General features: G+C 35.9%; 1 protein-coding gene across 2 annotated transcripts in view; it reads left to right on the top strand.

Annotated features, from left to right (window-relative positions):
• Positions 1-15,192, top strand: part of diaph2 (diaphanous related formin 2) — a 760,530-nt gene that overhangs the window by 220,571 nt on the left and 524,767 nt on the right. For both annotated transcript variants that reach the window (XM_031890756.1, XM_031890755.1), the window contains 3 exons: positions 3,273-3,391; positions 4,118-4,182; positions 7,549-7,653. In XM_031890756.1, the coding sequence (XP_031746616.1) occupies positions 3,273-3,391; positions 4,118-4,182; positions 7,549-7,653 (289 nt within the window). The remainder of the gene's footprint in view (positions 1-3,272; positions 3,392-4,117; positions 4,183-7,548; positions 7,654-15,192) is intronic.

Below are 15,192 nucleotides of genomic sequence, written 5' to 3'. Positions count from 1 at the left end.
AATCACCTTGAATCTATAATGACATTGCAACAGGCTATTGACAGGATTGTGATAACTGTGAAATTAATGTCAAATATCACTCTTACACTTTCTAGAACATTAATATTTATAAATATGTTGTGCATATATTATAAGGAAGGAAAGAGCCATTTTTAGCTGAGCTAGAATAACTATTTCGTAAAGCTTTATTGCTTACACACATTTATCGATAGTTAAAAGACAATTCTTCTTAAAATTCTGCTACACTCAGTTCACCTATAACCATACCTGTAATGTTTTGAACAAGTGTTTTGTGATTTTTTTTTTTTTTAGAGAGAAGTTAATATTTTTTTGGAGTCAGAGTCAGGTATCAAATTTGTTGGACAAATACTTTACATTCTTTGAAATGTAAAATGTCCCTTGGGTGGGCCAGGGGACAGGAGGGCCCAGACGGCACACAACAGACAGGCACACAACTGTGACTGGCAGGGGTGACTAAGGGTTAGCACCAGGGCCCGCTGATTTTTTTGCACAGTTGGTTGTGGTTACACCACTGAACATTATATAACCAGGAGGCTCTAGTCAGTGATGTACACTGTGTAAGTCACAGTTTCTCATAAAAGAATAAGTTTGTCTGCTTTGGGAAGAACCCAGATATACAAAGCCTGCTAATATTTTATTAGTAAATGCCCTAAAGGCTCACCTTCCGGTCCCCCTCAGTAAATCTGAACACCCTGCTTGGATGAAATGCAGACACATGCAGGTCCAGTTGAGACACACTGGAGTTATGGTACTTCATCAGACTTTATATTAACCAAATTTAGGAAGCTGTGTTGCCTAAGTAATCTTTTTAAGAGACTTACATTTGGTATTCTATAGCCTCTTAATCCTTCCTGTCTTTGTATTTTTCTGATATCGCTGATTTCTCTGATATTACAGTGTCCAGTAACTTAATTGCTGCAACTCACCATCACATGTACAAAATTACTGAACTGTTTGAGGTGGTAATTGGAAGTAACTTTAAAACTTACCAGTCTGAAATTAGGAATCCGTGGCATAGCTACACAGGATGGCACATTATCATGTTTGAAGAGGGAAAGAACAAATTTTAACCACTTGGGCAAATTGGTGTTTAGGGTTGTGTGTGTGTGTGGGGGGGGGGGGGTTGTAAAGTCAAAGCTGTCTCAATTTGTAAACCAAAATGTCTGATTAAATATACAAGGTACAATATTGGCATAACTTCTTCTTGCATAGCCTGGGTAACTAAAGGTTGCAGACCAATAAGCTATGGGTTGTTCAAAGCAGCTTAATATGTCCTGTATTTGCCATTATTCAGCACCCTTGCAATCAGCAATTAGTCTTAACTGTTCTAGAGGAGTTGGACTTTTAAACACTGGTGGTCCACTTTGGGTTACTCAACTAGGGTGCCATAATACTGGATGAGAGTGTTAGTTTATAAAGGTTTTTGTCATTAGCGAATTAATACCTTGTATAAAGAAAAAGTCAATCCATCCACCTTCTACTATCAAGAAATTAAATTAATTAATAAATTTTTCTCACCTTACATTAAGCAATAGAAGTAAACAAGAGTTGTATTGAAAGGACTACATCTGCTACCCCCCTGAAGGCATGTTACATAGCACAATATCATAAAATGAATATTAAGCAAATAATTTATTGAAAACTTTTTAAAATTTTCTTTTTCATCTGTTGAAAAATAACCGTGACAATCCAACTGCTTGAAATACTGGCTTAACTTGTCGCACAATTATTAATAAATGAACTGTATTTTAAACCCAAAAACAAAGATCGTGTCAAAACCAATTGCAGAGAGAGTTCCGACTATAGGCACGTTCATTATAAAAGCTTGGAGGAAGTAAGACTAGTCTATTTTTATCTGTTTTAAAGCTGCAAAAGATCCAGGGGTTTTAACTCCATATTCAAATCACACTTACTTTTAATGCGTGTTGGAAAGTTGCATTCATTTCTCAGAGACATTTGGAAGATAACAAAAGGGACAGATGTGAATTTTGAATATTCAAATACAATCATCTGTAGATACAGCATTGTATGCAATGATTAAAATGTTTTTCCGTAAAATGAGTTTCCAGCTTTGAGTGCCTGTTTCCCCTGACTATTGTAGTTTCTTTATTATTTGCCAACTAGAAATCCAGCTGATGGGAAACGGGCAGCACACTTATCATTAAGCGCTGTAGCAGTCCCCTCACTCGTTATACAAACCAAATAAAATCCATAAGAACATATGGTTTTCCATTGTAATATTATGAATAGATCATTCCAAATGGAAGAATAGGTACAGGACTGTACTTTGATTTTACATAATTGCCAAATGTGGTACATTTATGTTTCACAATTTTATAAAAAAAAAAAAATAGGTTTTTCCTCTTAATAGGCAGAACTTGGAAACAGCAGTAAAGACCATATTCTTCACTCTTCATTGGTCGATTTGTCTTCATTTAGTGGGTATAATATTCTTTAATTAATCTTCTCCTGTACATTGAAATAGTATTCTGCATGGTGACTGGGATTTATAAATCCTGCATTGAGGTTCTATGGGTCTTATATGCAGTTTTCTATTAGCATCCTATATTGGAGAATTGTTTAGTACAGGTATAGGACCTGGTATCCAGAATGCGCCAGACCTGGTGTTTTCAGTATAAGTAGTCTTTTCATAATTTGGAGCTCCATACCTTAAGTCTACTAAAAAAAATCATTTAAACATTAAATAAAACCAATAGGATTGTTTTGCCTCTAGTAAGGATTAATTCATTATTGTACTTAAATCTGTGGGAGAGGACCTTTCCGTAATTCAGAGCTTGCTGGATAACAGGTTTCCAGGTAATGGGTCCCATACCTGTACCTAGTTTATTACCTGCATTGACTCATTTACACAGCCCTCATGTTAAGTCTATGTCATATATGATAAGCCTTGAACAATTGGAGGAGTGCTAACATGGTCAACATATGGTGTAACCTTACTGGGCAATAGTCTAGGACCAGAGGTCAGGCATTGGAATGACAGAAACAGTCCCCTTTGTCCAAACAACATGAGACACAAGAGAATAGGAAATTATGTTTACAATACCCACCCCTATTAGGACCCTTAAATACTGTTCGAGCAAAGAGTGGCCTTAAAAAGCTCATACATAGTAATTTTAAGAATAACAAACAAATAAATTATGGTAGCCCTTTATTTATGATATATTAGCATGCACTACATTCTAAATAACATCCTATGAATCTAATCAGTAATCTGTGTTTTGCCCTACCAGGCCACAATACTACAAGGTCATAGATGAATGTGTTGGACAAGTTGTACTACAATGTAGCGGAATGGATCCTGATTTCAGATATAGGGGTCGACTTGATATTGATTTCAGTCATCTTATAGGCAAGTGTGAACTACTTCTTTGTATGATGTTTTTACTTCTCATAAATGAAAATTGTATTCTAAAGCAATGATCAATTTTAAAATGTATTTTGTATAATAATGCATGCTGCAATAAGTCCATTGTGGCATACTGTTATATGAATAACTGTCCTATTTGTATATACCCTGTGGAATATATATAACAACCAGATAATACCCTGGTGATTTACATACCTGATATATTAAAGGAATCCAGATACAATCATTCATGTGAGTTATGCAAATTATGGTGGATTCTGTTATAATGCCACTGTCTGACTACTGTAAACACAGCGGCCTTACAGCCTTGGTTTCCATACAATTTTGGTTCAACATTGCCTCCAAGCTCCAATATTCATTCAGTGCCCCCTTTTCTTTGTACCATGTCTTGAAACATATTGAAAGCACTGTAATATCAGCCAGCCTATTATTTGCTGCCCTAGATATTTTAGAATAATAAGTGTTCACCCAAGTAAAACTCTAATGACCGTCAATCTGGGCTGCACTAAATATTTAGGAAACCATAGAAGCATTCCAGTGGGAATTATCACAGGTAGCTATTCATTTGTATGAAGCATAAATCCCAGCAGACTTGTCTGAAATATTTATTCTCACCCTATATAACTATGTACATGTAGTACTTGGCCTTTTTTGGCTGGAGTTTTTTTTCTATATACGTACAGAATAATATTTGTTTTTTGTTTGCAGATGCTTGTGTGGACAAGGCAAAAGTGGAAGAAAGCGAAAAGAAAGCATCAGAATTTTCCAAGAAGGTGAAGCCATAAATCATGGTCATTTAAATCATAGACAATTGGTTTTCTGTGATTAGGGCACTTTTGGAAAGGCTGTTTTTTTCCTCCTTGGCTGGCAGACAGGTATTGATTTGCTGTTCTGATCAATGTTTGGCAGCATTTTTACATGATCTTTGTCAGTATCGCAAAGGTCAGTATTGATGTATCAAGTCTGGACTGCTAAGTTGGGGCTTGTATTGCTGTATTATTTCGACAAACATCAACTGCTAAATGCTGAGCACAATATGTTTTTGCATATCTATTAGCAACCTAATTCCAGGTTGCAATAATAAAGCAGACGCCATTGATCAATTAAGAATGAACAATATATCAAGCGCAAGGTGAGGTGCATTGTTTCAACGCCGCTAAATTCTATCATCTACTCATCTGACATTGCTTTGATTGAACTGCTGCCAGAACGAGACAGAAAGAAAATAGGCTTGTGTGCCGATAAGCCTTTTAAACTATGTTTGCATGTTGCAGAAAAATACCATTCACATGTGTCTAGAAGTTAATTGACAGTTCCAGATCCCTGCTACTCTTTCTAATAAGCCCAAAGCACACACAGAACACAAACACCTTTGTGACTGACATTTGGGAAGCTATTCTAAAAGTGACAGCTTTGAAGTATTTCAAAGGAACCTTAGATGTTCGGTGTGTGCAGTGGGCAATGAGCTGTGCATTGGCAGCAAGCAGTCTGCCAACAATACATGACATAGGTTTTTGAATGTTGGAGTGGCTTCAAACTGAGCTTAATAAAGATCATTTAACACAGAAGAAGCTAAATATTTGCCTCCATACTGAAAGCCAAGATGTGATTTAACTAAGAAATTATATTTAGAAACAAGTCCCCTTTTTGCCTATAGATGGGTTTATCTTTGTTGTACCTTTTGGTGCAGTGTCACGCTTCAAGGCTTCAAGTAATGTTAAGCCTCTTATAGAAACCAAAGTAAGGACCAGGCATGTGGTTCATGTAGCAATATTCAAGTACAAAATGGTAGTAATGACAATGTCTGATATCATGGTCAATTACCGAGGTGACTTCGGTGACTTCGGTGTTCATCTTACTTCCAAATATAGCCTTGTCACACATAAAACCTGTTTGTCTAGTACAGTATATACAAGTCCTCAGCGCTCTTTGGCCGATAGTGTTAAAATAAATAAATAAATCGAACTGATAAAAGTGTGATCTTGCTGCTCCTCCTCAAGTCACCCCTTTGACTGGGTCCCAAATGTTCGTAGATAATTATGGCAGGAGCGCATAAATGGAATAAAAAACAAATAATAGTGCAAAATTGCTTAAACAATGAAATAGTTAAGTAATAAAGAAAACACAATCCCCAAGTGAAAGTATGAAAGGTGTAAAACCTGTTTGTACCTTCCATGAGTATATAAATATTAGTCTGGTTCTAGGAGCTAAGAAGGGACATTTTCTACATTAAACATTAAGGGCATATTTATTAAAGTGTGAAATAAGAGCTCACCACAGAAACACTCACGTGCTTTCTATTCATCCTATAGAATTTTTAGAAGTTTATTAATCAATGAGTAAAAATTAGAATTTACTATTTAAAATATGCATAGGAATGAATAGAAAGTGGGTGAATTTTTCTGTGGTGAGCTTTTTATGTAATGCTTTAATAAATATGTCCCTAAATATTTTTTCACAGATGTCTAACAACAAAAAGGTTTAAAATTAATTAACCTACTGTAGTTAATTACTTGCCCCATTTAAACTGCTCAGCTGAGCTATAAAACTGACTTTAACATCCAGGCTTTCTGGCCAAATCCATGCAGACTTACAGTGCAATAATAGCACAGATAGATGGAAAAACTGTGCTGGACTCCAGCAAAGGTACAGCTAAAGGTCCCTCTTATTTCATATGTATACCTTCTCTTGAAAATGTACAATTTATAAATAGAGAAACATTTCTAATTCAATTCAAAGCACTTAAAACAAAAGCAGCTCAATAAACAACCCAACAGAGTGAACTTTATCTTTATTAATGTGCCAGGGATAAGTGCTGAAGGGAAAATATATCCTTTTTTTATACATAGAATTTCTCTTTCGTTTATTTTCACATAGAGGATGATAAAGGATGAATAGAGCTTATTGTGCATACATAACATTACTTGACTGCATATCTGCCCTTATAAATATATACATAAACTCTACTTTGAATTGTTTTCATTGACTTCACTCACAGCCCTTGAACAGAAATATATTTTTGATAACAAGTTGGGGTGCTGAAGAAGAATGCCTACATGAAATAATATTTATTTGCCCTTTAAATGTCTAAGGGCTACAATAGGCAAGTGATCCCCTACCAGTGGTTTGTGAGCTATATGTAGCTCACCAACTCTTTGGCATTGCAAGCTTTCAAAGCATTAAGGCACAAGTAGAGCCTCCTGCAAGTTAGCAGAGCCTCCTGCAGACTGGCAGTCCACATGGGGCTATCAAATAGCCAATCACAGCCCTTATTTGGCATCTTCATGGAACTTGCTTGTGTTGCTCACCAACACTTTTTACTCTGAGTGTGGCTGACAAGTGAAAAAAAGGTTAGGGATCCCTGCAATAGCTTAAGCACAACATATTTTGTCTCTGCAACTATTTAAATCTATATGGTTGCTGTCCTTTTTTGCATGAAACCCTAGGCCTGGATAAGTTGATCAGATAAATGCGGAGTGACAAAGCTTTATGTGTTGCAGACAGTCACATTAATAATCAAACAGTTAAAAGCCCCTACTGGGACCTCGCTTAACAATAACAGCATGGTGATTTTTTTTAAGGGGAAACTTGGGAAAACTACATTGCTAAACAAACCACAATAAGTCTGTTACAGACAGATTGTAACAATGCTGGAATAAGCACCAACCATCCACAAACAACTATTTATATCTTTATATTTTAAAGAAGAAGAAAAAAAAATATTGTATTGCTAGCCACTCCTTTAAGAAAAGAGAGAAAAAAAAATAAGTCCAGGGAAATACTTTGTTGTAGTTGGTCAGAGAAATCAAAAGTTTCAAAAATCAAAGTTTCAGTATGTTTTATTTGTGTTTTTGCAGAAGTTGCTCAGCATGGTATAATTTATTCTATTTTAAAAAGGTATCATCAACTTCCAGGGGAGTTTAGTCATCAGTCGTTTGAGCTCACCGAATCGCTTGTGTGCTGTACTTTGTTCTTGGAGCCTATAAACACACAAATGGAGAGATTAATCTTTTGGTGTGTTTTGGGTTGTCTGAATTATATTCACCAAACCTTTTCAAAGAAGGAACATTTAAAGCTCTCTTGAAGCAATAAGTGTGGAGTCTATTGGAAATGACGCCTTTTTGCTCTGATCCTTGCAGTTTGATGAAGAGTTCACAGCTCGACAGGAGGCACAGGCTGAGCTTCAGAAACTAGAGGAGAAAATCAAAGCGTTGGAGACAGAAAACCAGCAGCTAAAGACGCAGGTAATAAAGCAAAATATAGACATTATGTCAAGAAAATTCAACAAAAATGAGTATGTAGCACTTGAAGCACCAGCAAAAATTTTCAGTTTCCTTGTGATTTTAACCCCTATAGGAAGATAAAGAATTTAAATCTTCCCCTGGGAACTCTTAAGGTGGCTATACACAGGCCGATTGTAGCTGCTGATATTGGTCCCTTGGACCGATTCGGCAGCTTATCGGCCCGTGTAGGGGTGTAGGGGAAACAATGTCTGGCCTGTCTGACCGATATCTGGCCTAAAATCGGCCAGATATCGATCGTGCGGGTTAAAAAATTCAGTCGGATCGGGGACCACATTGGCTCGTTGATGCTGTCCCCAAACCGACTGCGCCCTTAACAGTCATTTTAATTCGATCATTTGGCCCCAGGGCCAAATGACCGAATTAGCCTTAATTCCCCTGATATCGCCCACCTGTAGGTGGGGATATCGGGAGAAGATCCACTCACTTGGCGACCTCGCCAGGCGAGTGGATCTTTACGTGTATGGCCACCTTAAGTTCTCATTCTCTTTCTTTTATCTCAAGAAACCAGGCCTGGACTGGCAATCTGATTTGCAATCTGGCAAATGCCAGAGGGGCTGCTGTAAGATGCATTAGTCACTATTACTAGACTAGACAGTCACTATTTATTGGGCTGGTGGGGGCTGTTGGGGCCTCTGTATACTTGCCAGGGCCCATTTTGGATCCCAGTCCAGATCTGCAAGGAACTCTTCCAAATTTATTTGCAGAGCTCTGTTCTTCTCTATTAATATTTGGAAGATACAATCATTTAACCAAACTTTCTCTTTATTCAGTGATACTGGTTACATAGTAGAAAGAAAATTATCCTGGCAGCCTTCCTCTCATGGACCCTTGCTTTTTCTCTAGGCCCTGCACTAATGCCAAAAAGCCCACTGTCCCTTACTTCCTGCTTCCCTGCCTCAACACTGACCTCAAGCAACTTGAACATCTTAACAAAAAAGCATTCAGCTCTTTTTAAGTTATTCCCTGCTGGCAAGGGAAGAGATCTCGGTGGTTTAAAAATGAAAATGCTCTCATAAATACAATACACAAATGGAAAGATTGCAGGCTTTGTAATATAAGCCTACAACTTGTGAATAATCAGGAGTTGTGTTTTTTTTTTTTTTTTTTTTAATGGCAGTACTATAATAAGGAATGCATTAGTTGTTAATGACAGTCAAGCAGGACTGTGTGGAGCCATAAACATTTAAATATGTACAAGCCTCTGATTGAGGCATGAAATTTGAGCCTTTATAGCTGCAGCAAAATGAATTAATATGATGCTTCAATGGGTAGTGCATGGGGATTTTATAGAATTGATACATAAACTTAATCCTCATACTAGTCATATTGATTGACAGATATAGATAGGCAGAGAGATAGATAGCCAGAACGATAGCCAGAAAATTGATGATATATCCATATATACATATGGATGGATATATATATATATATATATATTATACAGTACAGTATATACATATATATATATATATATATATGCCATTTAAGGAATTATCTGTCTAGTCCTTATATCCCAGAACAATGTGGGCATCAAATCAAGTGTGTGTATATATATATATATTGTTACAGACACATATTGCTGGCACTGTGTCTAGCCTCTGATGAATTACTTACTTATTGTTTCAGGGAATCATTACTACAGTAAGACAATTTATCTGATGCTAAATAGAACTGTTTGAGAAATGAGGATTCATGATTCAACCCCTTGACCAAAAAATTGCTGAGTTTATGAAAACATTCTTGCTGCGTGGCTACATAGTTTATTTTGCATCTAACCAACATTTAGGTGATTTTGAGAAAAGAAAAGTGTAGATATAGATAGTTCTGCCACTGACAGATATTAAATGCTTGCAACAAGTTATATAGACTTAGGGGGTATAGTTATCATGCTGTGTAAAAAGTGGAGTGAAACATTACCAATGATTTTGCTCATAGCAGCCAATCAGATGCTTTGCTTTGGTTTTCTAACTGTTGAAATCTAATTGCTGATTGGTTGCCCTGGGCAACATCACCGGTAATGCTTCACTCCACTTTTTACACAGCATGTTATATACAAAGTTATATACAAAATTGGATGATGGGATGCTTGCACATATGTATATGGAAGGATGCTGAGGCATGCAGGTGTTGTAATGCATAATGTTTTACAGAGGTAAAAGGTCCATACAGTTCATTACCCATCCTGTGCTCGTAGCCTAAATCATATGATTTATTTAAATACAATCTGCTGTAACTTCCTGTAAGCTTGCTTTAGCATTACTGCTACTGGTATGGGATCTGTTATCTGGAAACCCAGCATCCAGAAAGCTCCAAATTATGGAAAGGCCCCCTCCCATAGACTTAATTTTAATTAAAAAATAAAAATGTCAAAACATATATCCCTTGTTTTTTATAATAATAAAACAGTACCTTTTACTTGATCCCAACCAAGATCTAGTTAATCCTTACTGGAAGCAAAACAACCCTATTGGTTTTATTTAATATTTAAATGATTTTATATTGTATATACCTTAGCATTGAAAACAAACCACATAGTCACTTGCAAATTGCAGGCATTTAGAGTTGGTGGGGTTATAGTATAGTAACCAGTCTCAAACTTGTTTTTTTTTAATGGGACTTGGGGTGAAAGGATTATTGCTGAAGATAACGTTCATGTAGAAATTCCGCTTACACTTTCCCACTATCAGTCTCAACCTTACGGAAGAAAAAGTTTCAGAACACCTCTTTATTAAGAAGTTAATTAACTTGCACTTTATTTGCTGTGCTTTCATTTTAATTATTGCATCGGATAAGGATGTCAAAATCACATAATCCACTTCTGTTTTGGATCACTTGTATGTAATTAAAAAGCCTCCTCTGAAGTGGCACTAAGTAAGTGGGTACACTATCTGTGGAATAAGAATGAGGAACATAGGCTGCTATTACAATTTGTTTCAATTTATTTTTATTATTATTATTTTTTTTTATTAAAGGGCATATGCTTTCCATAGCAGCATTACTCCTCCAAAATGTTGCTTGGTGACAACTATTAGCATTCTCCAACATATTATCAAGGGTTAATGCGTAATTGGAGTTATTGTCCACTAACTATAGAGATGGATTTGTAAAGCAAGGACTTTTTTTCCAAAACCTCCATAGCCAGCAGCCCAAGTATTACAAAATGGTCATCTGTTGGATGTAATGGAAGGAATGCATCCCAGTTGAGATGATAATTGCATTTTTGCAGAGCCAGGAAATTGAAGAAAGATTTAAAAGTCACATACAACTGGTAAAACAAAACGAAAAAAAAAAAAACCTGCTTATATTATATCTATATATATAGAATATATCTAGAATCTTCATCCTGTTGTCGTTTAAAAGTTCTTGCATCCAAAGACAGCAACTGGATATAATGGGATTAGCATTGCCACCTTTTATTGGTGGAGCTTCTTGACAGGGGGAGGAGAAGGTGACAGTTAGGGGACAGGGCAATGATGTCTTGGGGCAACCTGTCTTTGGCCAAATTGTGCATCAATCAGGGCAGAGCCCTGTGCAAGACTCAGACTTCTGAAATCCAGACAGGCAGTTTGAGAATGGACAGTCATATACATGCTATCAACTATCTGGCTCAAAACCAGACCAGGTGGTAACCCTAAGTTGGACACTGAAACAGTAGTTGTAGCTTAGCTACAGATGGAAAGCAACACATTGTACATGATCACTTTAGCCTCCATAATTATCTATTAGCTTCAGCCACTGCCATCCTAGACCAGCCCCTGTTGCATCATCGCCCCGCACCATCTGCTCCCTCTCTGCCTTACCCCCACTCCCACACTATTGGGCAGTAAGAAGTCTATAAAAAGATGGCAGCCCTATCCACATACATACAGGGCTAGAAACAAATAAGTTTGCCTTTGCCTATAAGACACACCAATGAACCACATTTTGTTCTTAATATATTGTGGACTATGACTAGTTACACCTAACTACTGATCAGCTGTTATAGGTTACCAGCTAGGCCATAATTTCTTTATATTTGAGCACAACTCCTCTAGATTTTTATGGAACCTTTAATCTGATTTGTACACTTTGCAGCAGTTAAAACGAAAAATTAAATCACACTTATAAAGAAGGTCTTCCCTTTGCAGTAGACTCCAAAATACATATAAAAATGCTAGTGTATATTGCCTTTAACTGTCCTAGTTTATAGTAGAAAAGACACTTATATTTTTAGCTTAGCTTTAATGTTATTACCAATGTTGTGAAAGAATATAGCATGCATATATATGTATTTACTTTAATGTTACTTGCAAGAGGATAAGGCACAGAATTGTAATTTGTGCTTAGAAATGCACAGATGAAAAAGAACATTTATAAGATGGGCTTATTATTCACACAACATGATAAAACTATCTGTCTTATTCCAAGAGCAATTTTCCCTGCAATGCAGTGTAGTAATATTTATTATCACTTGTCACGCGCTTTATAATAAATACAAATAGTGATTCACGCTATTACATTATACTGAATTGAATATAATAGATGGAAGGCTAAATTTAAATGATATATTTTAATTCAAGTGCTATTTAACCAGGTTTTAGTTGTGTATGCATGTGTTTCTCAAGCACTGAAAGGCAACACACTAGAAATAAATGTCTACAAATATATTTTTAAAGTTGGCATATACCTTCCATAGCAGTGTTGCGGGACTATAACTCCCAGTATTCAGTCCTGTATTTTCAAATGTGAAAACATTATATTATATGTTTTGGTCCAATAACCATATGGAAGTCTTGGAGTCTTAAAGATACACTGCACAATAAATGGTCTCCCAGGACCAGCAGCCATATTGATGCAAAAGAATACTACAATAAAGGGTATATTTATCATGCTGTGTAAAAAGTGGAGTGAAGCATTGCTGGTGATGCTGCCCAAGGCAACCAATCAGCAATTAGATTTCAACAATTAATAAATCAAAGCAAAGCATCTGATAATGTTTTACTGAATTCTGCCTGGTCTGTTAACACAGTCAACACAATTATACCCTACAGTCTAAAAACATCCCCTCCACCCATTTTATTACTTAGGTATTTAGGAGAGCTTGTGCTATATCAGGATATATGTAGTTGATTCAAGGGGACACTATAAACCGTAAAACACCTTTGCTAAAAATGAGCACAATTAATAAGACTTTAATAAGATGTTAGCTAAGGGTATATGGTATAACAGTTACTTTGGGAGGCAAGTTCCCCTGCTTATGCCACTGCTGGCAAATTCTTCTGCTAACAAATAAACCATTTAGTACTTTTTTTTCTGCATGTAGCTATTCCTAAACTTTCTTGTGAGTAAACCCCTTTATAGCTTTGCCTTTGAAGTTAAACTAGTTCACCTTGCATCTCATTACTGCTTGTGCAGTGCATCCATTAATTGTTAGATTTAAAATCCAATATGTTCCTGACATCGTGACTTGACACTTGCGCCCGGCATAATAGCCTTCCATTTTGATTTCCAATAATGCTATACAAGAGTATAATTTTACACTATTTACATGAATATTAGATACTTTAAACTCCGGCGATGCATTTGTGATATTAACTTCTTTCTTTGTTCACTCAATTTTTCATAGAAAGGTTACTTTCCACTTGAGGGCATACTGTGCTCAACATTTAAGAAACAGAGATTGGGTAACAAATAGACAACAGCAAAACATAAGGAAATGTGCTCTTCTGAAACCAGACAGTCCCCTTTCTGACCCGTGACACTAGCAATCAATGTCCATAATTTGTAGCTCATCACAAATTCTAGCTGACCATACTGACGTAAATCAAGTTTGCTAAAATTGCTAAGGAATTAAGAAGTGTTTTAGTGCTGTTATTAGCTTTTGAGTCCACTGTAATGCAAACAATAAAGCCTCCAAAATTGACCATGGAGGTAAAGAACTAATAAACAGCATATTTCTATTGATTACTCGTATTCCTTTATGCTGCATTGCCAGGAAGCTACTTGCAAAAGAACATTATCATAATATTTAAATAATACATACATATTATTTATTAAAAAGCTCATTAGGTATTCATGTTAGTCATATTCTGTAGGTTTCACAACCCATACAAAAACAAGTGCTAAAGTATTTGATCTGCTTTTGCTAAACCTCTGGGTAGAACCTAGAACTATGAATGTCATTGCCTCAGAACATTAATAACACTATGTTTAAATATTATTCCTAGCCTAATGCAAAATATTATAAAGATATATTTCTATTCGATCTAGGTTAGAGCATGAATTTTAAAGCACAGTTTGTAGACCAGAATACCAGATACCAGTATAGGACCACTTATCCAGAATGCTCGAGACCTAAGGTTTTCCCAATAAGGGGGTCTTTCAGACATTTGGATCTTCATTCTATAAGTCTACTAAAAATCATTTTAACATTATATAGATCCAACAGGAGTGTATTGTCCCCAATAAGGATTAATTATATGTTAGCTTGAAAGTACAACAGTGATCCCCAACCAGGGCTTGTGAGCAACATGTTGCTCACCAACCCCTTGGATGTTGCTCTCAGAGTCCCCAAACCAGATAGTTATTTTTGAATTCCTGACTTGGTGGCAAGTATTGTTGAATAAAAACAATATTTACTACCAAATAAAGCCACCTGTAAGCTACAGGGTTCTGTTTTATTATTACAGAGAAAAAGGAAATGATTTTTAAAAAATCTTATTATAATAGAGTCTATGAGAGATGGCCTTCCCTTAATTCGGAACTTGCTGGATAACTGGTTTCTGGATAATAAATCCTATACCTGTATAATGTTTATGATCTTATATATTGAGCAAGGTATTGACCTTACTTTACTGCAACCATGATCCAGTGTTAGAATGAGTTTGCTGCTCCATTAATCCACTGGTGAATCAGTTGATAGATTTATAGTTCTGACTCTTGCTCCTATGCTGCTGATTGGATATCAGTAAAAAAGAATGTACTTCTGATGGTTCAGGCATATTGGTTGCCTAGTTCAACACGATCATTACATGGGGAAAATTTATCAAAATTCAGATTTTTGAGGTTTTAGAGGTTTTTGAAACCATAATCAAACTCATTTCCACTAAAAACCACAAATGTCTAATCGTTTTTTAAAAGATGTAATTTGAAAAAGCACAAAACGAATTAAATTGCTGAACATAAATGAAAACAACATGAAAACCACAATTTTTTTGTGGTTTTTATACATTTTCATTTCCATTTTTTGTTTTTTTTTACACATAAATGGCAAAAAACATGTTTTTTTCACGAAAAAAAAAGTTTTAGCGCAAACAACGACTCCTGAAAAAATATAAATGCATTCAATATTCAGAAGAGTATTAACCGAATTATGAAATCCCACTCCCCATACTCCTTGCTTTGAAGGTCAGTTCAGTACTATTTGGTTTGAAACCAAAAATGCTGTCCTTGGTAATTCTGGAATTGTGTCTGAATGAGAAATAAGCAAGGGATTCTATT

This window comes from Xenopus tropicalis, chromosome 8 (assembly GCF_000004195.4).
Source record: "Xenopus tropicalis strain Nigerian chromosome 8, UCB_Xtro_10.0, whole genome shotgun sequence".
Taxonomy (NCBI): Eukaryota; Metazoa; Chordata; class Amphibia; order Anura; family Pipidae; genus Xenopus; species Xenopus tropicalis.
The sequence above is the reverse complement of the archived record's forward strand: the minus strand, read 5'-3'. Positions and strand labels throughout refer to the sequence as shown.